At 44.3% G+C, this 25,283-nt stretch overlaps 1 protein-coding gene across 1 annotated transcript in view; it reads left to right on the top strand.

The window, feature by feature from the left end:
- Positions 1-5,373: 5,373 nt before the first annotated feature.
- Positions 5,374-25,283, top strand: part of ZMAT4 (zinc finger matrin-type 4) — a gene marked incomplete at both ends in the record, with an annotated part of 213,751 nt that continues 193,841 nt past the window's right edge. The window contains one exon of the mRNA XM_082863723.1: positions 5,374-5,475. Within this exon, the coding sequence (XP_082719849.1) occupies positions 5,374-5,475 (102 nt within the window). The remainder of the gene's footprint in view (positions 5,476-25,283) is intronic.

Below are 25,283 nucleotides of genomic sequence, written 5' to 3'. Positions count from 1 at the left end.
GGAGTCCTAACCACCTGACGCCAGGGAAGTCCCATGTTGGGAGTATTTTTAGATGCAGTCCCTGATACTGATGAGTTCACAAAGTCAGAGGGAGTGGCAGTTTGGAAATGCAGAAATATGCCCCTAAGGGTAAGAGTAACTAACACTTTGGTTGGAATTGCCATGAGTCTTAAATCCTGTTTTTAAAGGGCTAGTGAGGGGAGAGAGTGACTGAAGAGTAGGTTAGGTTATTAGATCTTATAGATGAGCTTCGGAAGGAAAATGCCAAACTCTGTGACAGGATACCCAGCGGTGGGGATCACCAAGCCGAGGGCTCCTCTCTGCAAGGGATGGGAGCAGAGATGCCACCCTGGGGAGTGTGACAGCTGTGGCCACCGCAGGGCCACCACAGTGAGTGGCTAGGGGTGCAGAGAACTGGTCTACACCAGACTTTGGGTGGAGTGTGCTTTTCCTTTGCGTCCCCCCGGGGAGCAGTTCGCAGCGAGAAGAGCACACGTGGGCAAGAGAGAGGGTAGGACACAGTTCTCATCAAACTACTCCATCTGCCAGTATTAGCACCTACCAACAACAAAAGTAGATTTTAAACATTCGTGAAGTATGGGGTCTTCACGAGCATAAGGCCTGAGTATCAGCTGGCAGTGGAATCAGTAGAAATAAGACTTTTTTTTTTTTTGCGGTAAACATTTTTGGGAATGTTTACCCCATTTCACAAATGAGGAAAGCAGGGCTCAAGGAGGATATATAACTTGCTCAAAAACCTAGTTGACAAGTGACCAAACCTGGATTTGAACTAATGTCTTGTTTTTCTCTGAAGAGTCCTGCATGGGTTTTGGGATCTTTAAGTCAGAAACTATTTTAGTATTATTAGAAATGGAATGGAATGAAGAATATTAATCTCAGCTCTGAAGCCTCAGGTTTCTTTGAATTTTCAGCCAGTGTTCCTGAAATCTACTCTTGAGGAGCAGAAAGAAGCAGAAAGGAAGGCTTCACATCTGCATTTGAAGATCCTGAAAAACGCCATTCCTTGCACCTTGAGAAATGTGTTGGGACCTGCTCTCCTGCTTCCATCTGGACCTTGAAGTCTGTGTACCCCTCTCTTTCTTGCATTTTCCTGCCTTTTCCCCTCATGTTGCATAACCCCAAATAAGCCCACCAGTGCCCTTCATATATATCTTCTTTTTTTTTGTGGTACGCGGGCCTCTCACTGTTGTGGCCTCTCCCGTTGCAGAGCACAGGCTCCGGATGTGCAGGTTCAGTGGCCATGGCTCACGGGCCAGCCGCTCCACGGCATGTGGGATCTTCCCGGACCGGGGCACGAACCCGTGTCCCCTGCATCGGCAGGCGGACTCCCAACCACTGCGCCACCAACGAAGCCCCATATATATCTTCTTATACCTACTGATAGTAGGATTTTCTCCTGTGCCAGGGAAAAGAATTAGCTCCTGAGTTGGAACCCATTTCTCTCCACTCCAATCTTGTCCATCCTTAAATTTCAACTCTTATAGAACCTCCTGAAGAGTTTCCTATAATACCTCTTGTCTCTTCAAATCCTGTAGCACTTTTTACCAGCCAGTTACACTTGCTGCCTGTATTTGGTGGGTATCTCTCTTCTCACTCAATAGCTTATACAGATTTGGAAGACAGGATCTGTGCCTTCTCTTATCCCGATGCCTCACATATAATAGATGCTCAATAACCATTATTGAATGAACAAAATCTCCCCCCTCCAAATTTTCTTTACTTATTATACTGAACTACACCTCTGAGTCTTACACTGTCACCGCTACACATTTAAATAGGTCTATTGCTGTATAGAGACCTAGGACAGCCAATGAGGATCTGATCATGTTCCTGTTCTAATACTGCCTCCAATTCTACTCTGGGCCTTTACTTTCCTACAATACAGGCAGCCCTTTCCTCTGTGAACACTGAAGAGTGATAGAGAGGTTATCCAAGTCTTCAGTGTTTGCTTTGGAATGTGCCAGGGTGGGGAGTAGTGAGGAAGCTTTCCTTCAGATCAGTTTCAAATTCAGGACATCAAACTGCTTCCCTTACTCTTGTCTCCCTCCTCACAATGCCCCAGTGCCTGGTCAGAGTTCAGTACAATCAGCATGTTTTTAGCGTTTGGGGGGGCGTGTCACCACACATTGGCCCTGATGGACAGTATGACTGACCAGTAAGGGATCAGTGGCCCAGCCCGTCTCAGCTCTAGCCAGTGATTCAGCACCATGGACAAGGTTAAGGAAAGACAGTCCAGTTTTCCTTTTTCTTCCCAGCTCTCCTGCACTTCTGAAGGCCAGTGAAGCTGGGAATCCCATTCTAAACAAGCGGGAGGAGAGAAGCAAGGGGCAGCCTCCCCTCCTGGGAACTCCACTCTCTGAATCATAAATCAGACCCTCTGCTTGTCTAAAGTGACCTACACAGAAAGAGTTCTCTTTTCTTGGAGTAAAGGTCTCATGCACAAACCAGGCTGACACTTGTCCACTGACAGCCTCCCACTGGAATTTAACTCATTCAGGTGTTCTACTCGGGCCGTGTCGATTCCAGAGGGGTCTTTATCACCATTGTACTGTATGTGGGCTTGTTCAAGTCAATATTCTTATATAAAACAGTGGAAAAAGCCAAGATGTTCTCTTCTTCCTTTGAAATTTTTTTTTTTTTTTTAGTATACACATTTTATATTCTGCCTTTAAAGCTATTTCTGCTGCACAGCTGCTTTACCGAGACTCAGACTCCTACGGCCCTGCTTGGTCCGACTCGTACCTTGAATATCCTTTCACATTGTTTGATTTCTGCAGTCAGTTGTATAATGAGGAGGGAGTGTGCATTGAGTTTGGAGATTCCTATTAACCGGGTCTAACCCGTGAAGCTATTTTCGTGCTTTTCTTTATTAGAAATAGCAGGGAACACGATAATATTTAAACACAACTACTTATAGGAGCTTGGCTTCAAAAATACACCTTACCAAGTTTTCTTTTCCCGTTTGACATTTCAAAATGTTGTACTACATTTTCACATCATCAGAGCACCTCTTCTCCATTTGCTCTCTGGGCTGTGAATACAGACCATTGCAAATGACAGCGGATGTTTTGGAGGGTCATTTGGATTTGCGATCCTCTGCTGACATATTTGGAGTGTTTCGTTCTGCTCTTGGCATTGCCTTTGAAGATGGTCCATAAAAAGACAGACACAGACCAAGATGATAAGGCAGGACAGGTGTTGGGAATAGATAGAAGAGAGCTATCTTCAATACTTGAGGGAGGGGATCTCATGAGAAAGGGGAGTAGAATTATTCTGTGTCGTTCCCAAAGAGAATCAATGAGTGAAATCTATAGGGGGACAGATTTTGAATCAACCTAAGAAGTACCTAAATACTAGAACTGCCAGGCTCTCTGAAACAGGCTGCCATGTGAGGTCGTGAGCCTCCAGGCACTGCAGGTGCTGTACCCCAAGTTGACCGGGCTGTCTGCCCAGAATGATCCTTCCAGAAATAACAGGTCCATTTCAGCTGTGAGAATTGCTGCTCCTTACTCTCTGGCATTACTGTTGGGACTCAGGGCATTGGAAGCCATAGGTACTCTTGTCTCCTGGGAGCAGAAACTGTGAATCCTTTTGAACTGCTTAATACAAATGCCCTAACAGGCCAAGATAGCCAAAGATAAGGTAGAAAGTGAGTTTGGAGCTGTCGAGTCAGGCAGCCTTTTATTTCAGGCGGATACTTTACTCTCATGACCCAGCTATTTAGATGATATTTTTACATGTCTTAAAGTGGACCGCAATCCTTCATCTTGCTGCATTAATCAAGACTTGCCCAATATCTTACCAACATCGGGATGTCAGTAAAAATGGGATAGTGATTCCCATTCAGATAAAAGGAGCTTTACAGTCTATACAGTACCTTCTTCTAGATTTCTCCTTTTGATGTTCCCCACAGTTCTCTAAGGAGGCCTGGAAAATGTTGTTTTCTCAACTTCTGTAGGGAGAGAACTGAGACCTAGAGGGTTTAGTGACTTACCATATCATGCAGCTTGCGGGTAGCGCTCCATCTGGGCTGGAGTGGGAATGGGGATCCGGGAAGCTGGGCAGTATCTGTGGCCATGCCAGACATCAGCAGTGTGACTCTGGACAGTTTCATGTGTACGGTGAGCGTTTTGGAGTAGGATGAACTCCAGGGTGCCCACCCTACCCTGCTGTCTCGGCTTCTCAGGCCTCTTCGTACGCATGGTCTCTGGCACAGTCCTTTCTCTTTGCTTGGCAGGTAGGAGGTAAGATGAAACAAATTTTGGGGTTAGAGAAAAGCATCCTGATGTGTTGGTGTGTGTTTCCAGGGTGGTGACGTTACATTTCAGCTGCTGTAAGACACCTCTGTGTCAGCTCACTTTCACAAGCTTGAGAACTTCGGCTGCATTTGGGTTTGGGGTTTGGAATTCGAGGATATGTTTGTCTACCTCTGTGGGCTCACTTGTGGTGTGGAGCGGTGGAAGTGGCCTTCATGAATTTCCTCTACCCTACATGGAGAAAAGTCAGCAGGAATCACGAGGGCTCCTCACTTCACGAGGCGTAGACTTGCAAAGAAAGTGATGCTTTAGTCTGATTTTACTTTTTAACTAAGTAAAGCTATTGAATTCAAAAGTCAATTTGATATTGCTTATAAGTCTTTTTACAAAACTAACCTGTTTCCATGTACTGCAAAAGCAATCCATGTTCATTGTAGAAAATGTAAAAATAAGGAAAATTACGTGATTACCTATAATCTCCCAAAGATAACTGCTATTAACATTTTGTTAAAATTTCCTGGAATGGTTTTCTGCACGCCTATACACGTTTTAAGAGAAATTAGTATAATACTGTACATACTGATTTGTAAACCTTTGTTGTTAATGGTCAACTTTTTCCTATTTTACTAAATATTTTCTTAAAGGATTTGATCGGAGTTTGGATTGGGGAGCCATGTAGTGTTCTAGTGTGTGGCTGTATCAGAATTTCATGTAACCTGTTTCCTACTGTTGGCTCTATTGGGTGCTTACAGTAGTTTGCTAATATGAATCATCTTTGAAGATGTCTTTTCACATAAATCCTTGACAATACAGTAGATGTAGGTCTGATTTGTCAAACAAAGAAAACTAAAGCTGGATTTCCGTTTTTCGGGGTATCAGCCATGCTGTTGAGCATTTATGAGAAAATGGTCGCCTATACGCTTACTAAGGTCGATTGACATGGTCACCCCAAAGGTTTGGGGAGATGTCCCCCACTGTCACCATCACTGGATCTGGTACCGGGCTCCTGGCTTCTTCACACACTTAGGGTCCTGCTTAAAAGCCAAGGCAGTGGATTCATCTTGCTTTTCTCTTCTTTTGATTCTCTTTTAGCCTGATGAAGTCCTCCGATATCGATCAGGATTTATTTACAGACAGTTACTGCAAGGTGTGCAGTGCACAGCTGATATCGGAGTCTCAGCGCGTGGCCCACTACGAGGTAAGAACAGCTTCTCTCACTGAGTGTGTTCAGATGGAAGCGAGAGTAGCCTGGGTCAAGGCTGTGGGACCTGAGGGTGCTGCTTTCTGGACCTGGGGCAGAACTTGAGAAGCACAGGGCCTGAGCCGGAGAGTCTGAGATCAGGCTAGGACAAATGTGCATGCGTGGGGCTGGAGAGAGCGCTGGGGATGTCACTCTCAGGCCCCTGGCTGCTCCCCAGATTCTGCTTTGTTCTTTGTCCCTCAGCCCCTGGGGACCCAGTGGGCTTTCTCTACTTGTTAAATCTGTCATTGCTCATCCTTGAAGTTCCTTTCAGGGACACAGCCCAGGTTTCATTAGTGCCAGCTTTTCTTTCCTTCTCTGACCCTGAAGAAAAGCTCAGAGGCCCTTTCTTCATCACTGGAGGGAAACACAGCAGCATCAGTGGTTCAGCACCAAATTCCTCCCACCTTCTGGCTGCTGCCCCCAAAAGCATTTATTAGCAAGAAGACATCCCCCTGCAGGGTGATGCCCAAGTTTTAAGGTCCAGATACTCTTGAAGGACATAATTCATTGGCTTTGGCTTTTTAGGATGGAAGTTCAAATGGCTGCTTTTTGATCTTTTATTGGGAAGAGAGGATGAGAGGAGAGAGGTCGACCAGTTTCTGAGGAGGGAACGGCGGGGGGGCACGCGTGGAGAAAAGGGGAGCCTGGGCCCCCAGATGCTTCTCAGGGCCGTTAGCTTTGCAAGAGAACATATACCAGCGAGAACATGAGCTTTCAAGGGCAATAATTTGTAAGTAATCTTAGCTTAGAGGGCTTAGCCAGCAATGTTCTTTTTGTCTGACACCTGCCAGTTGTCACTGTCACTCACCAAACTCCTTGAGCCTCAGATTCCTCCGCGCACGAGGAAAATAATAATAATCACATGCACACACACACCGAGCGACGCGTTCATCGGACCATGTGTTGTCCTCAGGGTTTTGTGGTGACCAGAGAGACCCCTCGACATAGCATTTGTGAAAACACTTCGGAAGCTGTACAGTGCGGCAAACGTGCAAAATTACGTCATTGCTCATTATTAACTCCGTGGCTTCAATATTTGGATGAAGGCAAAGCAAACTTGCTCTTCAGAGAAAACTTTTAAACATCAGCCTCTGTGGAAAAAGTGTTGTGAAAAAGCATGTTCTTTTGTCAGTAGGCAACTGAGTGGAAGAGGAAGGGAGTGTGAATGCAGAAGAATGATCAAAACGGAAGCTAGCCATCTTTTGAAATTAAGAATTTCTAAATTCTGTAGATGTTGCTTTGTAAACACATATGGTTTTTATTAATTCCATTTCCCCAGTGAAGGAAAACCAGGGAATTTGTCCCTGCTCTGAAATTCCACAGCCTCCTATTATGTTCTCCCTTTATTAGACTTTTTGGGTTCCATTTTTAGTCATCTTACTAGATTCTTGAGGCCCGAAAGAGAGTTTTATTCATTTGATCGTCCATAATTCCTGGGACAGCATGTGCACATCAGAGCCATTCAGTGAGCTTTTGTTTACAAAAATAGCCTGGTGACACTGTCCAAACACTGCTTTGTTGTTACCTGAGCTAGAAAAGTAATGTCAGAAAATCGAAAACAACAACAAAATTTTTTTTAAGGAAAAACATCTTAGCTGCTCAGTTACGGGTTTAGTTATTTGAACTCAAGTCTTCCTGTTACCACACTGTACCAGCTGTGGCATAACTTACTTGTTTAGAGGATGTGTTAAGATTTGTTGCGTGTAGCATAGATGAGAGGGAGAAGAGAAAGCAATCACAACAGATCTGCAGTTAACCCAGTTACATAGCATCAGAACAACATGAAATGTGTTCCTGTTAACCAGGGATGGGAACTCTGGGCGAGGGTTCATCCCCTGCTTCCAGGTAGAGGTGGGTACTTGCTTCGGGGGAAATACACATGCAGAGCTGCTGCGGGTGCGGAAAGGGTATAGCTGGGACTGAGCGCACTTTGTGAGGTCTCTGGTCTTCCAGCTTCGGTAGGAGACGTTCTTCATCTCTAGGAGGACGGCTCCTATCAGATGATCTCAAAGGCCATCTGAGAACAGATATTTTCATGCCATTCATCCCTCCCCCCCCCCACCCTCTCTGCTGAAATTGCACGTAGAGTGGGTCTCTGTGAGTCCTGTTGCCAAAATGTGACCACTGTACACTGGGGCCGGATTAAATCTCGGAGACAGAGTTTTGGGGGAAGTAGAAAGAAATAGTTTTATTGCTTTGCCCGGCAAAGGGGGCCTAATGCCCTCGAGACTGTGTGTCCCACCCTGGTGCGGGTACAGTGTTCAAGGAGCAGGGCGTGGTGAGCACATGGACATTCTTCTGTTTGGCCGGTGGTGAGGTAATGGGGAGCCAGCATCATCAGCCTTCTGGTTCCAGCCCGTCTGGGGTCTGTGTGTTTGTGGGCAGCACACAGTTAACTTCTCCCACCTGCTGAGGGTTTCAGTATCTGCAAAACAGCTCGAAGGACATGGTTCAGAATATTATTTATAGTCCTGGAGGAAGAACTAAAGGTCCTTGGCTTTGTTTAATGGTTAAAGTATTATTATTTGTCTTGCTTGACTATTTTCCTTTCTTTCTGCATTTTCTCACTCCTCTGACTAAATTTATTCTTTGACTAACATTCTCCTACAGACAAAGAGGCAGGCGGAGGACATGGGTGGGTGTCCATTCTGGGAAGGTCTCATAGGGTCCAGCTCTGTTACGGTCCCAAATCCCAGTCAGTTCATTGAAAATGTGGCTACAGTTATTCTCGGTGCTCTTCCACTGATTTATTGCTTGAGTATGATTTCACTCTCGGTTTGACCAGATCATATTCCCAGCCTCCCTACAGGGCACATCAGTGGGAATCTTTGGTGTATGTCCTGCATGCCCAGCACTATTAGCGTTTGATGTTGCAGGCGGTTCTGGGTTATGTGAGCCTCCAAGAGGCTCATAAACTTCCTTGGAAAGGCAAAGCCATGGATAGTTCAGTGTGGTATCTATGTGTGTGTTACCGAGAACAGGCTCTGTAGATTCTGCTCCTAAAAAGAGGCCGATCTAACTTGCTATAAACAGAGTGTTCATCCTTCTGCCCATTTGACTGTCTGATGTATATGCTATGTTGTGCTGCTAATTTTTTAGATCTTTGCATATTCCAAATTCAAAAGGGTGAGTCATCACCGAGAGCTATTATGGTCCAGAGAGATTTGTGGAGATGACGTGAATTTTTGAGGTTTCAGTGGATGGGTTAAATTTAGAGGTTACTAGAATAAGAAGCCTTGGAATCTCCAAGGAGGCTGGCCTGGCTGGACTGGAAGCTTTGTGTTGGAGGAGAGAGGCTGGCAGCACCTACAGGTAGGGTGGGGTCAAGGGATAAGGAAAGGGGAGTCTGGACTCCTGTGAGGCTCTTAAGTATATGAGAGTGTAAAAAATAATTGTGCATTTCTGAGTGACAGCCCATCGATGGTGGTCAAGATGTATTGTTGGGAAAAGAACAGCTCTTGATATGACTTTTGCCAAGAGACTAACATGCCAGTCCGCTGAAGTAGGAGGAAAAAAAACAAAGCAGACGTGTAATGGCTAGTAGCTTCATGTCCCATTTAAAAGCCTGTACCTTTGTACAGGAGGACACAACCTAATATATGTCTAATGGACCAAACCCTTCCATGCTATACTTTTAAGATCTCTTTTTACATATGAAGTCCTGGGCTGAAAAACAGGGGAAACATAAAGACATTATTGTTTTTCTTACTTGCTAAGCATTAATAACATGTAATATTTCAGGGGAAAATATAATTAGATGTCTCTGCTCACTGGTTGAATAGTCTGAATCAATAGAACAAGTAGACACAGACACAGAGAGGAAGAGAAAGCTTTCAGATGAACATGCCTGAATGTCACAGAGGTTAGAACTTGTTTCCCATTGAGGCCATGAGGGAAGGGCTGCTTTTCTAAGTGTAGGAAGAAGAAGATTGCAAGACTATGAGAACTGAAACCAAAAGGACAGAAAGATTATTTTCTGGAGTAAAACTAAAGGAAGAAGATGAATGATCATATCTAGCAGGAGAGAAAAAAACTCTTGTTAGGCAGACCCAAGGGAGCCAGCCATCAACGTGCCAGCCCCCATGCCTTGCCCGTTTTGTGAACCCTAGTGCCCTTGTGTTACTTTGCCAGCCGTGTAATTAATCACTGCTTGTGAAATCCGTGTCTCAGAGGCACCTCCAAACAAGATTGCAAGCTCCATGAGGGCAGGCCGGAGCCGCGCACTGTATTTCTCATTTATTTCCACAGCTTGGCCCCTGGTTGTTGCTCACGGGCACTCCGAGGGTGATGAAGAGGTTGCGGTGGGGATTGGCAGAGGGAAGCAGTGGGGCAGGTGTAATGGAAGCGCTCATGGGTGCACCAGAATACGCGATGGCGTACGTTCGGAGGCGCTCTATACTCTCGGAGCAGCCTTCAATGTAGAGGTGACAGTTCTGCAGTTATAGGAAAGGCGGTTCTCTAAACTGATGGGGAACTCTTCAGACATCTCTGAATCTTGTAGTAATGTCAGTCCTGGCACGTGAACCCTATCAGTCCCCCCGGAAATGTCAGAATCTAGCGGCAGGTGCGTTGGGTCTGCAGGGGCATGCTGAAACGGATTTTTCAGTTTCACCTGTTTTGATGTCATTCCAACAGAACTCTGCCTTCCTTAGCTTCTGGTTAAAGTGGGGAATAGCTGAAGGGCACTCTCTTAGTCTCTATAGGTCCAATAGTGAATGGGGCATAAGTGTTTCCTGGGTAGAGACAACAAGGTAAACATGAGGTCTCCAGTATATGCTGATTAGTGTCTTGACTTTTTGGTGTTACCAATGCCTTTATTGCCTTCTCCCCCTTAGTCCCTCACACCTTCTTCTCCACTTTGCTTCTTCCTTTTGCTAATTGCCTGAGTAAGCATGCAAGCTGGACAACTCCTGGCATATGTGTGAGAGTTGGGGGTCAGTGCTGTGTTGTGTTTCTGCATCAGTCCTGCCAGGTACCACGCTAACTGGACTTGAATATCGTCTGGGCTCACTATCCTCACACCATTCCCATCTCTCCTGGGTACCACTGGTGATGTGCTCCTGGAGATGCAAGTACTAACTGTGTGAGGACAATAAAGGATCTTTATCGCAGGGTCCTGTGGGGATGCCTCCTTTGCATTGCACGCTGAGATTTGCTGTTTTAGTCTCTTCAGATCTCTTATAGTCATGACATGCTTAATTTCTCCCAGATGCTCTTACTACACTTATTGGTGCATCTGCCCAGGCTAAAGCAATTCTTACTACCTTTCCTCATGTCCCTGATTGCCTGATACTCTTCAATGTCTGTTTCTTGACCAATTCATGAAGACTCTTGAGCTTCTGTGAAATTTGTTCCTATTCTTATGTTTTTCTATTGTTTATTCCAGCAGGTCTGGACAGTTTACCTTTTATCACTTATTATTAATTAATACAGTTTACCTTGGGGACCACCAACACTCACAGCCCACTTTCTGCCTGAGATTGATTTAAGGTTTGGAGACTATTCAAAGCTTTTCTAATTCCAGATCATAACAGCTTTAGTAATACAATTCTCTCAGTAATATAGAAGGCTTCTGATTTGTTTCCTTTCAGAAAGCTCCTCATGTCATAACCATACAATGTTTCCCAGACATAATTTCAAGGCTGTTTATTATATTGCTTCCTCACTTCTGTGCCTCTATTTTTCAGTTTCATCGTGGCTACCTTGAGGTTATCTAAAAGTGGGTGGAAAGACCCATCCTTAACCTGATTTTTGCCAAAGGCCTGAGTCACAACGTGCAACTGAGAAATCTCACGGGGTCTCCAATACACAATGTCTTTTAAAATGCCAGAGAGGCAACGAGGGAAGGGGCAAGACGGGGTAGGGAATTAAGAGGGGTACAAACTACGATGTATAAAATAAATAAGCTCCAAGGATACATTGTACAGCACAGGGGATAGAGCCAATATTTTATAAAAACTATAAATGGAGTGTGATCTATAAAAATTTGGGATCGCTATGTTGTACACCTGAAACTAATATAATATTGTAAATCAACTATACTTCAATTAAAAAAAAAGTTAAAAAATGACATCTCTTTGAGGTGACTGGAAGCAATTAGCAAATGACTTTTCCAACTCTCTAAGTCTCAAATTTCTGAAATAGCTTTTTATTTTGCTTATGTCTATTTGCTAGTGTGTCAGCTACACATCATAGTTCTTGTAGTTCTTTGATACTTTTATAAAAAACCTAGCTGAACGTCAGCAACAGGCAACTAGGAACAGGCAACATCTATCCAAGCAATCTGTTTTCCATCCTCTTCTAGTTTTCTTAGAATTTTAACCATTTCCTCGTGCAGAACCATCCAGTTCTAGCACCATGAGCTCTGGAGGCAGGTCTGCCCTCCGGGGTATTATAGGCAGTGGCTTTGCCAATATTTTGTCAGTGTATATCCCGGATCTGCTGTGTCTGTACCCTCCCCACCTAGCTCTCCACCTGCTAAGACAATGCCAAACATTTGGTGTCTTGTTATGGGGGAACCCCCATTTCTATCTCAGACAAGGTAGGCTAACTGCAGGCACAAAAATCTCAGCACTTTAGAAATAAAAATTTCTTTACTGCCTGCGTTATAGCCCATTGTGGGTTAGCAGAGGGGGTTTTGTACCATGTAATTATTTAGGACAAAAGTTGACAGAGGCTCCACTGTCTTTGCTCCTGACAAAGATGATAGAGCCATCAGCTGCTCTGAGTATCAAAGTCCAGCTGACATTTGAGGGACCGATGGGCAACGTGGGCGACTATGCAGGACATTTTAGGGACCAGGTCTGCAAGTGACAGCACCATATTCACCCACATTCTGCTGACCAGACCTCAGGCCTATGTTTTCTTCTGACTGCATGAGAAGCTGGGCAACCAATGTGGCTTAGCTGGGTTCCCTGGAGGAAAATGGAGCCGGTTTGGTGAACATACAGCACTGCCTCTGTGCACTGCATGTGTGTGACACCAGAGGGACATCGTGACTAGGACCTGCTGTGGGTTCGCTGGGGATGGAAGGGGGCACGTGGAGAAGAAAGAGGAAAAGAGGAAAGCCTGTACATCCCCAAGGGAGTGCTCTTGACAAACAAACATGTAAAAAACAACTCTGGGGAACTTCCCCGGTGGCGCAGTGGTGAAGAATCCGCCTGCCAATGCAGGGGACACGGGTTCGAGCCCTGGTCCGGGAAGATCCCACATGCCATGGAGCAACTAAGCCCGTGTGCCACAGCTACTGAACCTGTGCACTAGAGCCCGTGAACCACAACTACTGAAGCCTGTGTGCCTAGAGCCCGTGCTCCTCAGCAAGAGAAACCACTGCGATGAGAAGTCCGCGCACCGCAACGAAGAGTAGCCCCCGCTCGGCGCAACTAGAGAAAAGCCCACGCGCAGCAACAATGACCCAACGCAGCCAAAAATAAATAAATAAATAAATGTATTAAAATCAAACAGACAACTCTGGCAATCACGTGTCTGGGGGCCCCTGTGAAGTGGATGCCTATTTCATTTCCATGATGTGTGGAAAACTGAAGCCAACGTGTGTTGTTTGTCTGAGACAAAGAAATACAATGCTATCAAATGAGGATTTTCTCTCGACCTCCTCTGACTTAATTGGTCAAGCCCAGAGATTTTCCATTTGGAATTTAGAGCCTGTGTTCTGAGCGGCATGTCTAACCGGGAGGATCCCCCTCTGCTCTGCCGTTTTGGGCCCCGCCATCCGGTCTCCCAGGCTCTGAGCTCTGGGGGGCCCAGGTGGTGAGCGGCCTACCTACCCCACACTCAGGGGCTCTCCATCTGTGGGCAGGAGCTGGGGATCTGCCCTTGGTATCTCAGCATCTTCTAAAGATGGATGTTTGGGAGAAATTTCTCTTTGCTCTCCCTATGAGAAAAGGTGTCCTGCTCGCGAGGCTGCTTTGTCACAGCCCCTTGGCTCTGATCTACTTTGCTACTTTGCTTTATCCACCAGATTTATGGCCACGTCCAGCAACAGGATTTTGTGGGCACATTTGTTGTGCTCACTTTACCTCTAGATGTTATTATTTTCTTTCCCCTGTTTTAATTTAAATCTGTACCTCTCAATTATTGATTTCATCCTTTTGCGTTAGAGGTGGATGGATTTTGATATGTCTTCTTAAAGTCTTTGAAGAAAAGAACGGGGGATAAACATATCAATATTTAATCTTTTTATTTTTAACATTTTATTCGTTTTTGTTTTGACGAGGGGGTAAATTTATATGACTCAAAATTCAAAAAGGGTGGAAGAGTGTATAATGTGAAAATTCTTCCACTTATTCCTGTTTCTCAGCTACCCAGTTCTTCTCAGAATAATCCTGGGTGACCGATTTTCTTTGAAATGAGCTATGCATATCAATGCAGCTTAATTTTTTAAAAAAATTCTGTTAGAGTTGATTTACAATGTTGTGTTACTTTCTGCTGAACAGCAAAGTGTAACAGTTATACATATACATATATCCACTTTAGTTTCTTTTCCCATATAGCTCATTACAAAGTATGGAGTAGAGTTCCCTGTGCTATACAGTAGGTCCTGATTAGTTACCTATTTTATATACAGTAGTGTGAATGTCAGTCGCAATCTCCCAGTTTATCCTTCCCCACCACCACTTCCCCCCCGGTAACCATAAGTTTGTTTTCTACATCTATGACTCTATTTCTGTTTTGTAAATAAGTTCATTTGTACCATTTTTTTAGAGTCCATATATAAGCAATATCATATGATTTTTGTCTTTCTCTGTCTGACTTATTTCACCCAGTGTGACAATCTCTAGGTCCACCCATGTTGCTCCAACTTAATTTTTCCTTTTCTTTACTTTTCACAAACGACAGCAAGCTAGACCCTCCACTTTTTGTTTGTTTTAATTGTGGCTTAGATTCTCATGATATGAATGTATCACAGCTTGTAAAGAAAAAGTTTACTGAATTGACTGATGACTCCTTGGCAGGTTTGATAAAACTCTGGTAGCAGGAACATTCTCCCTGTGAACCCGTTTCGTGACGCACAGGTCAGTTACTTTTCAGATCCTGGCTCCTACTGAATGGTTACTGACAGGGACAATTTTTCTTCCAGTTTTCCGTTCCCGGCATTCCCTTGAAAGCATACGCATTTCCGACTTCTGAGTCATTGAGCCGTGTGGGCTTGTTGATTTTTTTTAAGAAGATGTTAGCAGACGGGAATATTGAGGGCTAATGACCTAAGGAAGTGGGTTGGAGTGTTGCTGTGAGCTGTGGTGTCTTGCCCACGTTTCTTCGGATGCTTGGAGGAGATGTGAGGGCATCATATTTCCCTCCCTCTCTGTGATTTGAGCATTTAATTCGTTTCTTTAGGCTTTTACTAAGATGCTTTAATTTTGAGTGGAATGTTTCTAGCTTTGAATTCCATCCCTCTCCCTGAGGGTCATACATAAGGCATAACTGTACCTACTCAGGCAGGATCCCTACCACCTTCAATTGCCCCCTCCTGCCTGCATCCCCCTTCTCCCTGACCCATTCTTCAGGTTTCCTGGCCTCTGGGCACATCTGTGCCACCACGATGCCAGCTGCTGGGAAGACTCTTCTGTCCACACACTCTACTGACTCAACTATAGAAACTCTCCCGCCCTCACCTTGAAAAACCTATAGGCAGTTGGAAAGTTCTAGATTTTACTGAGAAAATAGGAAAAATAGAGCAAAACTCTCTGTTTTGTCCACAATATTCCTCCTTCTGCTCTGGCCTTGCAGTCCCAGATGTTGCCTTTGACTTGGGGTGTTTCTCCACCTTCCGGTTCCAGGAATCCAACCCATCCCTGTTTTCATTAATTCCTTGTAGTTCTTGACTTACTGGAAGCTAAACCTCTCCAGATTTGGCCCTAAATGATACCTCTCATCTTACTCCCCAGTTTTCTGTGGCCCTAAAGCAGCCCCTGTGTTTAACCTGGGGAATTCTATGGAATTCCGTCACTTACTTTAAAGCAGCATCTTCTTTTTCCACTTCATGGAAACATTCATACTCCTTCTCGGCCCACCTGCTAAATTCCCCGGTTTGTATCTGTGGAGTGAATTCACTCAGTTTATCCTCAGAGCAGGCAGAGTTTGCCTGAGGTAGGGAAAGAGCTTCCAGTGTTCTCAAGGTCAAAGGCCTGAGTTGTAAGTATAATCCTAGCGGCGTCACTTCACCCGTCCAGAATTTAGTTTCCCCCTTCGGTACTCTGAGAAGATTAGGGGTCTTCTTTCTTTTACCCCCATTCCTTACACCCATCTCCCCTGCATCTGCACAGGTAACCATTTTATTAGGGTTGACATATTTTTTATTTGTATATGGTCTTTGAAATGTATGTTGCTTTGTGGGCATGTATATTTTATTTATTTAATTTTTTGTTTATTTTTAAAATTATTTTTTATTGGAGTATAGTTGCTTTACACTGTTGTGTTAGCTTCTGCTGTACAGTGAAGTGAATCAGTTATACGTATACACATATCCTCACATTTTTAGATCTCCTTCCCATTTATGTCACCACAGAGCACTGAGTAGCGTTCCCTGTGCCATACAATTGGTCCTTATTAGTTGTCTATTTTATACATAGTAGTGTATGTATGTCAATCCCAGTCTCCCAGTTCATCCCACTCCCCCTTCCCTCTTTTGTAGCCATACATTTGCTCTCTACATCTGTGTCTCTGTTTCTGCTTTGTGAATAAATTCATCTGCACCATTTTTATAGATTCCACGTATAAGTGACATTATACTGTATTTGTTTTTCTCTTTCTGACTTACTCTGTATGACAGTCTCTAGGTCCACCCACATCTCTGCAAATGGCCCTATTTCGTTCCTTTTTTATGGCTGAGTACTATTCCATTGTATATATGTACCACATCTTCTTTATCCATTCTTCTGTTGATGAGCCTTTAGCTTGCTTCCATGTCCTGGCTATTGTGAATAGTGCTGCAGTGAACATTGGAGTGCATGTGTCTTTTTGAATTACATTTTCTCCAGGTATATACATGTGTATTTTAAAATAATTTTTATTCTAGTATAGTTTTAGATTTACAGAAAAGTTGCAAATGTAATATGGAATGTTGTGGTGTACCCTGACCCCATCTCCCCTGCTGTTAACATCTTGAGTTACTGTGGTTGTTAACATCTTGAGTTACTGTGGTACATTTGTCACCGCTAAGGATCCCGGATTGATGCATTTTTATTATCATTACATAATGTACAAAGTCCGCTCTTTCTTCCTTTTTCTGCTCTAGGATCCTGTCCAGGATTCCACGTTACATTTAGTCATCCAGTGTCCTTAGGCTCCTCTAGGCTGTGACAGTTTCTCTGACTTCCTTTGCTTTTGATGACCTTGATAATTTTAAGGATCATTGGTCAGGTGCTTAGTAGAATGACAGTCCGTGGAGACTTGTTTGCTGATTTTCTCATGATTAGACTGGGTTTATGGGTTTTTGGTGGGGAAGATCCCAGAGGTGAAGTGTTTTCTCATCACATCCTTCAAGGGTCCTGTCATCAACCGGTTGGGTCACTGGTGATGGTGACCTTGATCTCCTGGGTCTAGGTAGTGTTCTCAGGTTTCTCCACTGCAGATTTATTTTGCTCCTTTTCCGTATTGCAGTCTTTGGAAGGAAGTAATTAGGCACAGCATAGCCATGTCTTTTTAATGGCGTTGTGATGTGAGTTTCATTCTTGCTATTTCATTCAGCAGGGTGTTTCTAAGAATCAACCACATTCCTATGTGTACGTCTAATCTCTTCCTTCTACCTCCTGCTCAACATTCCACAGTGAGCAGCTATCATATTCTGACTGTCTCATTCCTTCAGGGATGGATACTTAGGTTTCTTCTGGTCCCTCATGAACACAAACAATGCTGGACAAACAACCTTAACCACGTTTCCTAAAGGACCTGTGTGGGCATTTTTCTGAGATGGGCATACAGGCAAGAGGGGACCTTGTGCCTCATAAGCCCTGTTATCACTTACTTTGACTGAGCCTTGATCAGGAGGGGGTGATGGTTCCCATAGCCACATCTCTGCCAATAACTGGCTTTATCCAGCTTCTCATTTTTTCCTAATCTAGTTGCTATGTGATAGCTTTGTCCTTTGAAATTGCATTTCTCAAATTATTGTAAAGTTTGAACAACTTTTTTGTATACTTACTAACCCTTTTGCTGATTTCTGTTCATATTCTCTGACAATGTTTCTGTCAGTATTCTTGTATTTTTCTTTTTGATTTCGTCGTATATTCCTTCTTGAGTTTAGACACTGGAAATACCTTCTCCCATTCAGTCATCATCTTATTAGGTCTGCTCGTGATGTCCTTTGTTCATTTTATTTATTAAACTTGTTAATTTTTAAAAAATTAATTAATTTATTTTTGGCTGTGTTGGGTCTTCCTTGCTGCACGCGGCTTTCTCTAGTTGTGGCGAGCGGGGGCTACTCTTTGTTGTGGTGCGCGGGCTTCTCATTACAGTGGCTTTTCTTGTTGCGGAGCACGAGCTCTAGGCATGTGGGCTTCAGTAGTTGTGGCTTGTGGGCTCTAGCGAGCAGGCTCAGTAGTTGTGGTGCACAGGCTTAGTTGCTCCGCAGTATGTGGGATCTTCCCAGACCAGGGCTCGAACCCGTGTCCCCTGCATTGGCAGGCGGATTCTTAACCACTGTGCCACCAGGGAATTCCCAAGCTAGTTAATCTTTATGTGATACATTTAATAAACTTTCTGCCTTACGGTTTCTTTAAGAAGTTCTTCCCATTGATTGATCACAAAGACATTGAGTATCGCAGCTCCTATTAATGTGACATTTCTATTTTTGACATTCATGTCTTTAACTCTGTTTGGAGTCTACCTTTGTATATTGTATAAGGTAGGAGTCCACTTTGATTTCCCTCCATATGGTGAACCACTTGTCCTACCACCATGTACAGTCCTTTTTTTCTCCATAATTTGTGGTTCCACCTTTACCATATGTTCATTTTCCACATGTACTTGCCTCCACATCAGACCTTTCTGTTCTGCTCTGTGATTCTGTCTATCCGGGCCAGTCCGTACTGTATTTAGTTACTATCCCTTGCTGTCATGTCTTAATATCTGAGAGTGACAAGTCACATCTCTTTCCTCTGCTACTGCAGAGCTGTCTTGGTTAGTTGTGCAGTGTCCAATTGTGTTGTTCATATGCATGCTTGAATAACCGTACAAACTCAGTTGAAATTTTGATTGGAATTCCACCAGATTTCAGAATGAATTTAAACAGTGTTGATATCTTTACAGTATCAAGTCATTTTACCTTAAAGCAGGGATATCTATCCATTTATTCAATTTTAAACCCATTTTACATTAAAATTTCAGAGAAATATAACTTAATAAACATATAACCTATGAGCACATATACAACTGTATAATTTAGTTCTTGACGTTATTTATTGTTTTCTATTCATTGGCTAAGGTTTAGTCGTTCCTCTTTAACTAAATTGGAATTGTGTTGAGGACCAAGGGTCATGCTTTTAATTTCTTTTTTCCCTCGTCACTGTCCTGCAACCTAGAGGGTCTTAATGAATACCACTTTTGGGAGTTTTTTTCTTTTTGTTAATTGACATCCAGGATAAACACCCTAAGCAAGGTTATTTTTTCTGGCTTCTTCCTTTACAATTTTGGTCATTTATTCTCCCTCTTTACTGATTTGCTTGCCTTCTCCCTCTGGTTCCCTTGTTTCCTCCCCTGGGTGAAAATGCCTAATGTGGCCCTTGTCACAGTAGGGTTTATCGAGTGAGGCTAAGCACTTTTTTTGCAGTGTGGTGCACTTCCCCTGGGGACGAACAGTGTCACTTAAAACTCATCTGTGTCCTTGGTGCTGTGGGACCACCTAGAGGGGTGGGATAGGGAGGGTGGGAGGGAGACGCAAGAGGGAGGAGATATGGGGACATATGTATATGTATAGCTGATTCACTTTTTTATACAGCAGAAACTAACGCCCCATTATGAAGCAATTATACTCCAGTAAAGATGTTTTAAAAAATAATACATTCCAAAAGAAAAAAAAAAAAACTCAGCTCTGTCAATAAGTCGAGGTGAGCTTTCGGCTTTACACACTGCATTGCCAACCATTAGAAAGATGTTAACATTTACTGTCAAGCTTAAATATCCTTACAAGCCAAAATATGCAATCTTTTCCCCCCCCAATCCTTAAGCTGCATTTTCATGACCACATCTTCTTTACAAAGTGCTCTAACGTTCTTCATGGAAACTTGTACTGTTTTAGGTGCTCCCATGGTAGTCTTCTTTGATCTAAAGAAAAAACCATTTTATTTTTGTAAAAGAAAGTCATAGTAGATCCTCCTTATTTTGTGTGTGACACGTCTAACCCCTGCCCAGTTGGCCGTTTTGCTTCATGTCTCCTTTTCAATCTATATGATGACCCAGAAATGTGATTTGACTTGCACCCTGTCCAAATCCATATAATACATTTATATGATAATGAAGTTCTCCATGTTGAAAAGCGGCTTTAATCTGTGTCAGTGTGCAAAGAATTCATCAAGTTATTTGGCTTAGAAACTACGTGTAGTGAGAAATAATTAAAAAGCTGGATAAAAACGCATGGTGTCCCTTGGCTCTGGTACTTTAAAAACCCAGATGCCTTTGGAATGGCTTGGCGTGCCTCAGGTGAGACATGGGTGTGTGGTGTTTATGCGCTGATTTTGTTGAGGCAGAAACAAAGTTTGGAAGTTAATCTGATGTCACTGGGCTTCTATGATATTTAGAAATTTTCTTGAAATGTTTTCTGGGTGAAAGAATAAGAAGTGATGTTTACTACATTAGCATCTTAGAGACCAAAATGTGTTTGCCCAGGAAAGCAGTCTTGTAGCTAAGATATTAATGTGGCAGAGTTACACGTTCTCTGTTTAATAAGAATGAAGGGCCACTCCGGGTGGTAAGGACCAGGGCTGTCCCTTCAGTCTCTGGAAGACGTGAGACACCGAGTGCATAACTGGTTTCACCCCCGCTTAGCCCGCCCAGCGTTGTGGGGTTGACTCCAGAATTCAAGAGGGTCTTATCCTCTGGAAACATTCATCTGGGAAACTGCAAGCTCTTAGGCTTGTTTTTGTGACAACGGTGGACAGAAGGCGCACTGGTTTGTGTTCTGATATTTAGGTCAGACAAGTAGTGTGGGATTTAAGAGGTGGCTGACTCACTGCAATTTCTGAACATTTTCTTCTAAGTCTGGAGCCCCTGATGTTTGCCTGCATTTATGCTCCCGACATATTTTTTGAATACCTACACTGTGTAAATGCACCCTAATCGATTCCATTTTCCTCCTCTTCGGGGATCCCTAGATGACAAAGACAAAGCTCTTGCCCTCATCTGGATAGAGCGGAAATGACGCCCGTACAAATGAGAAGGTGTGAGGAGCACTGGAGGCACAGGTGTGTGTTACGCATCTCAGAGATTTAGGGTGACTTGGTTAGAAAGAAGATTCAGTTGGGCTTCTTCTTCTCTATTTAATGAAGTGTGAAAATTAAAAAACTTCCTGTGTCTTTTCTGTGGACTAGATTTGTACATATGATATATTTAATAATTAAAAGGGGAAAATATGGTTGCTTAATCGAAGAGCAAAGCCCTGATTACGGCAGCACATCTCTGAAAATTAAGGTCACTCAGAGTCACATTCAGGGAACCTTGCTTTTCTGTCCTTGGATACTTGTCATGTGTGTGATCATGAGGAAGTACATATCCATGTCTTTAGGAAATAAAGTCAATTCAAATGCCCTGAATTAAAAAAAGAAAGAAAGAAACAAGGCAAAACCCTGACAGTGACGCCCTGTGTCTGCTTCCCTGGAGGTTGAGGTTTGTAGCTCTGAGAGTCCAGGGAGCGTTGACACACTGTGGACTGAACTGCCCGGAGGCAAGACGTTCAGTGTTCCTCACAATTGGTACATGGATGTAATCTTGAGATTCGACAAATTCTTTTACTTTTCAAAATTTTTTTAATAATCATTTTTAGTGCATCTATTTTGGCGGGTATCAAGATGAACCATTCCCCTTTTCTGTGTTAATGAAAGATATTTTTATGGAATAAGAGTTTAGATCATTAAATTACTGTTTCTCAGACAGGAGTCATCAGATCCTGAAGAATTTTGTTCTTGTGGACACTTGAGAATTTCTTCTTCTACTTGTGTTTGAGACACATTGCATCTTAGAGCCCACTCTTCGATTACTCTTTCAGGGGCTTAATCATTTTAAATTGCTTTTGTGTCAATGATCTCCAGATTTGGTGAGCCAATGATTTAGATTATTAAGATGATCACTCGATTGATGGATTTAACAATTGATTTTGCCTATTTTCCAAGTATGTTGGTGGTGTTTTTAAAATTTTCTTTTATACGTTAACATTTTGATTAGCTGACTTTCTTTTGTGTATTCAAATTGAAAATCACTTAGGGACTTCCCTGGTGGCGCAGTGGTTAAGAATCTTCCTGCCAATTCAGGGGACGCAGGTTCCATCACTGGGCCGGGAAGATCCCACCTGCCGCGGAGCAACTAAGCCCATGCGCCACAGCTACTGAGCCCGCGCACCTAGAGCTTGTGCTGCGCAACAAGCCACCGCAATGAGAAGCCCGTGCACCGCAACAAACAGTAGCCCCAGCTCGCGGCAACTAGAGAAAGGCCATGTGCAGCAATGAAGACCCAATGCAGCCAAAAATAAATAAATTAATTTATTTTAAAAAAAACAAACTGCTTAGGAGAGCCTTCAGAGACCTCAGGAGAAAGCTCCAATAGTGAAGGGAACAGATCTGTGAATTTGGAATAAAGAAAAAAACACTTGGTTTCCATTCTTGTCTGACTCTGTTTCTCTCTTTCCCCTAGACACGTCTCTGCCCGTATATAAGAGAGAGAGAGAAACAGAAAGAGTGTTTGATGATCTGTTTCCTATCATCGATCTATCTATCATCTATCTATCTATCTATCTATCTATCATCTATCATCTATCGAGGGACAGAAACAGACAGACACAGAAAGGGAGAAGCTAGAATAGATGGTAACAAAGGTAATTGAGCCAACTGAAGAGAGTTTGGTTTGAAAAAAATCCTTCAAAATGGTAGAAACAGTTTAGAAACACGGAGTGGAGAAGGAGGTATGGGGTAGAGGTGGTCTGTGCACTAAGGTGCCTCTAATTTTAGCCGCTGTTTTATTCACTGATAAAACAGTGTGTTGGTCCAGGATGAAACCCTAGGAAGTAAAGTTGCGGAATAGCAGCAAGGCAGTAAAGATAAGGGAAAATTAATCTCAGCAGAGTGCTGCTTTGGTAGCGCAAGTACGAATTACCTTCTTCGTCAATGAAGTTTTCCTGTCAGAGCCAAGAGAAGCTGGGAGGGATTGGGGCTACGAGGGACATCCACAGGCGCCTCTGTGGCTCTAAAACAGCCTAGATTTATGCCGCGTATGGAAACTCAAGGCCGCTCTTCCAGGTAGAATCAGTCAGGGTATAGAGATGTTGATTGGTTTCTAAGTGTTCTCTTCTGCTTTTCAGCAACGTCTTTTTTTAGATAGTTGCAACAGGGCTTGAGAAATAAGATGTCTCGCCCTCTGTGGGTTCTCACGCATGAACAACTGGGGACCAGGACCTCGGAACCGAGCTCTACAGGTTGGCAAGACCACATCCCACTGTGGGGCTGAAGGAATATTTGCCAGGGGAGAAGAAGGAGGAGAAGAGCGGAAAGTTCTTTCTGAGATGTGTGTGGGGCATTACGTTGCAGATCAGGTCTTTGAGCGGAGCTGCCTCAGTTCATGCTTGGATTTAAAGTTTTTTTGCACAGATTCAGAGGAGGCAGGGGAACGAGCCATGGGCAGATCCCTCAACCTGTTGTAGAACCCCCTTCCCAGATGGTAGCTGAGCCCTCCTGTCTCCCTGCTCTGAAACTGAGGGGGGCAGTCGGGACTGGGGAGGGGGAGAAAGGCTTGGACCACTGACACCTTCCCTTAGGAGCTCACCCAAGGGACCTGCCAGTCTTCCTCACATCCTTGCCTGTTTCCCGCCTGGCTCACCCCTTGGAGGGCTTTGGCCTGGACTTCGGGGTCTTAGCCTGTGTCCCAAGGCTGCCTGTTCTCCTGTAGTTGCCACAGACCCGTCTCACCACGGAGGATGCTGCAGGTGAAAAGTGTGGGCTGACCGACCACTCCCTGCCTGACATGCTTCCCTACCCAAGCTCTTCCTGATGGCGATGCTGCCATTCACCGAGGGCCAGGCATTGTGCCAATCTTCATGTGCATCATCTTATATTGTTGTTTTCTTTTTTAAACACTAAGTCTGGTTTTTTGGTTTGTTTTTGTCGTCGTTGTTTATTTATTTATTTATTTGGCTGTGCCGGGTCTTAGTTGCAGCATGTGGGATCTAGTTTCCCGACCAGGGATGGAACCCCGGGCCCCCTGCATTGGGAGCGTGGAGTCTTAACCACCGGACCACCAGGGAAGTCCCTCGTATTGTTCTTTTAAGGACTATCAAGCGGCAGATATGGCGATTTTTCCCTAGTCCTTTGAGGAAATCGCAGTTCAGAGAGGTTAAGGTAATTTGCCCAGGTGCAGCGCCTGGACTCTGTTATGTAGGAAATTCCCCAAATACCACCTTCTTTGATCCTGTCATGCTCTCCTTTCTCTGTCTGAGAAAAGTCAGGTGACAATGCAGTTGAGTCCAACTGTGTTTCCTTCAATTCAACAAGCATGTACTGTGCTCTTAGAAAGTGCTGGGCGCTGAGCCTGGGGCCCAAGAGTACAAGGATGAATGGTGGTGTCTCTGTGATTGCCTGGGGGCTCCCGGAGAGCAGGGACGCGTCAGGTTGCCCCAAGGGTTAGGTCAGACCCACCCTGACCCCTGGACAGGTGCCGGGCTGTGTTTTGGTGGGTGGGACGTGAGGGATCATTGGGTGGGATTCGCAGAGGAGAGGTGAGCAGGCTCTGAAGCTTCAGCAGTTATAGACATGCGGAAAAAAGGAGGCTCCAGGCTGTTGGCGCAAAGCTCCAAAGTCAGAGTGAATAGGAAAGGCGCGCAGCCTGGCTTTGCTGGAGAGAGGAGCAAGCCCAGCGAGCCCGGAGGTAGAGGGGAGGGGACCCCGCGTGGGACGGGAAGGCTTGGTGCTGCCGTGAATCCTGCCTGGGGCCAGTCAGTTCTCCAAGCACAGCAGGCGGCTCTTTGGCCTGGAACTTCATGCAGCGTCCCAGACACACAAAAGGAAGAGAAAAAACCAAGATGGCCTTTGACTGAAATGGGCAAGAATTCCAGACTGGATTCGATGAAGAAGCAAAGGCGATACTGTGAGAACCGCGTCAGGCGTGCCAATCTAGGCACCTTCTTCCGTCTGGGCGGCAGCTGTGTGGGGCGGCCCGGGAGTGAAGGAGACACCATTCTCATGAGTGCTTTGGAGGCAGAACTGCAGCTCTGAAAGTTTTCTTTCTGTCTTTTTCTAAATACCACGGAGACAGTGATAAAGAGCCAGGTGAAATTCAAGGGGGGTGGTTAGCAGACAGCACTGTGAATTGCTCTGTGAATTGCTGATTTAAGCACTTGCTCTGCCTTCTCCCGCGCTAAACCGCACACAAAGAAACATCCTGAGATGGAATAGCAATGCTCTCATTTTCATTTCAGCGCCGGTCTGAGTAAATCATGCAGGACCATTCCTCTAAAGGGAAAAGGTGGGGGAGGGTGGAGGCTGATGTGGAGTTTGGGCGGGACGGGCAGCGGTGTTGACATCCCCTCTCACTGTGTGCACCTTGGAGCC

The sequence above is a fragment of the Leucopleurus acutus genome, assembly GCF_964270905.1.
Source record: "Leucopleurus acutus genome assembly, chromosome: 21".
NCBI lineage: Eukaryota > Metazoa > Chordata > Mammalia > Artiodactyla > Delphinidae > Leucopleurus > Leucopleurus acutus.
The sequence above is the reverse complement of the archived record's forward strand: the minus strand, read 5'-3'. Positions and strand labels throughout refer to the sequence as shown.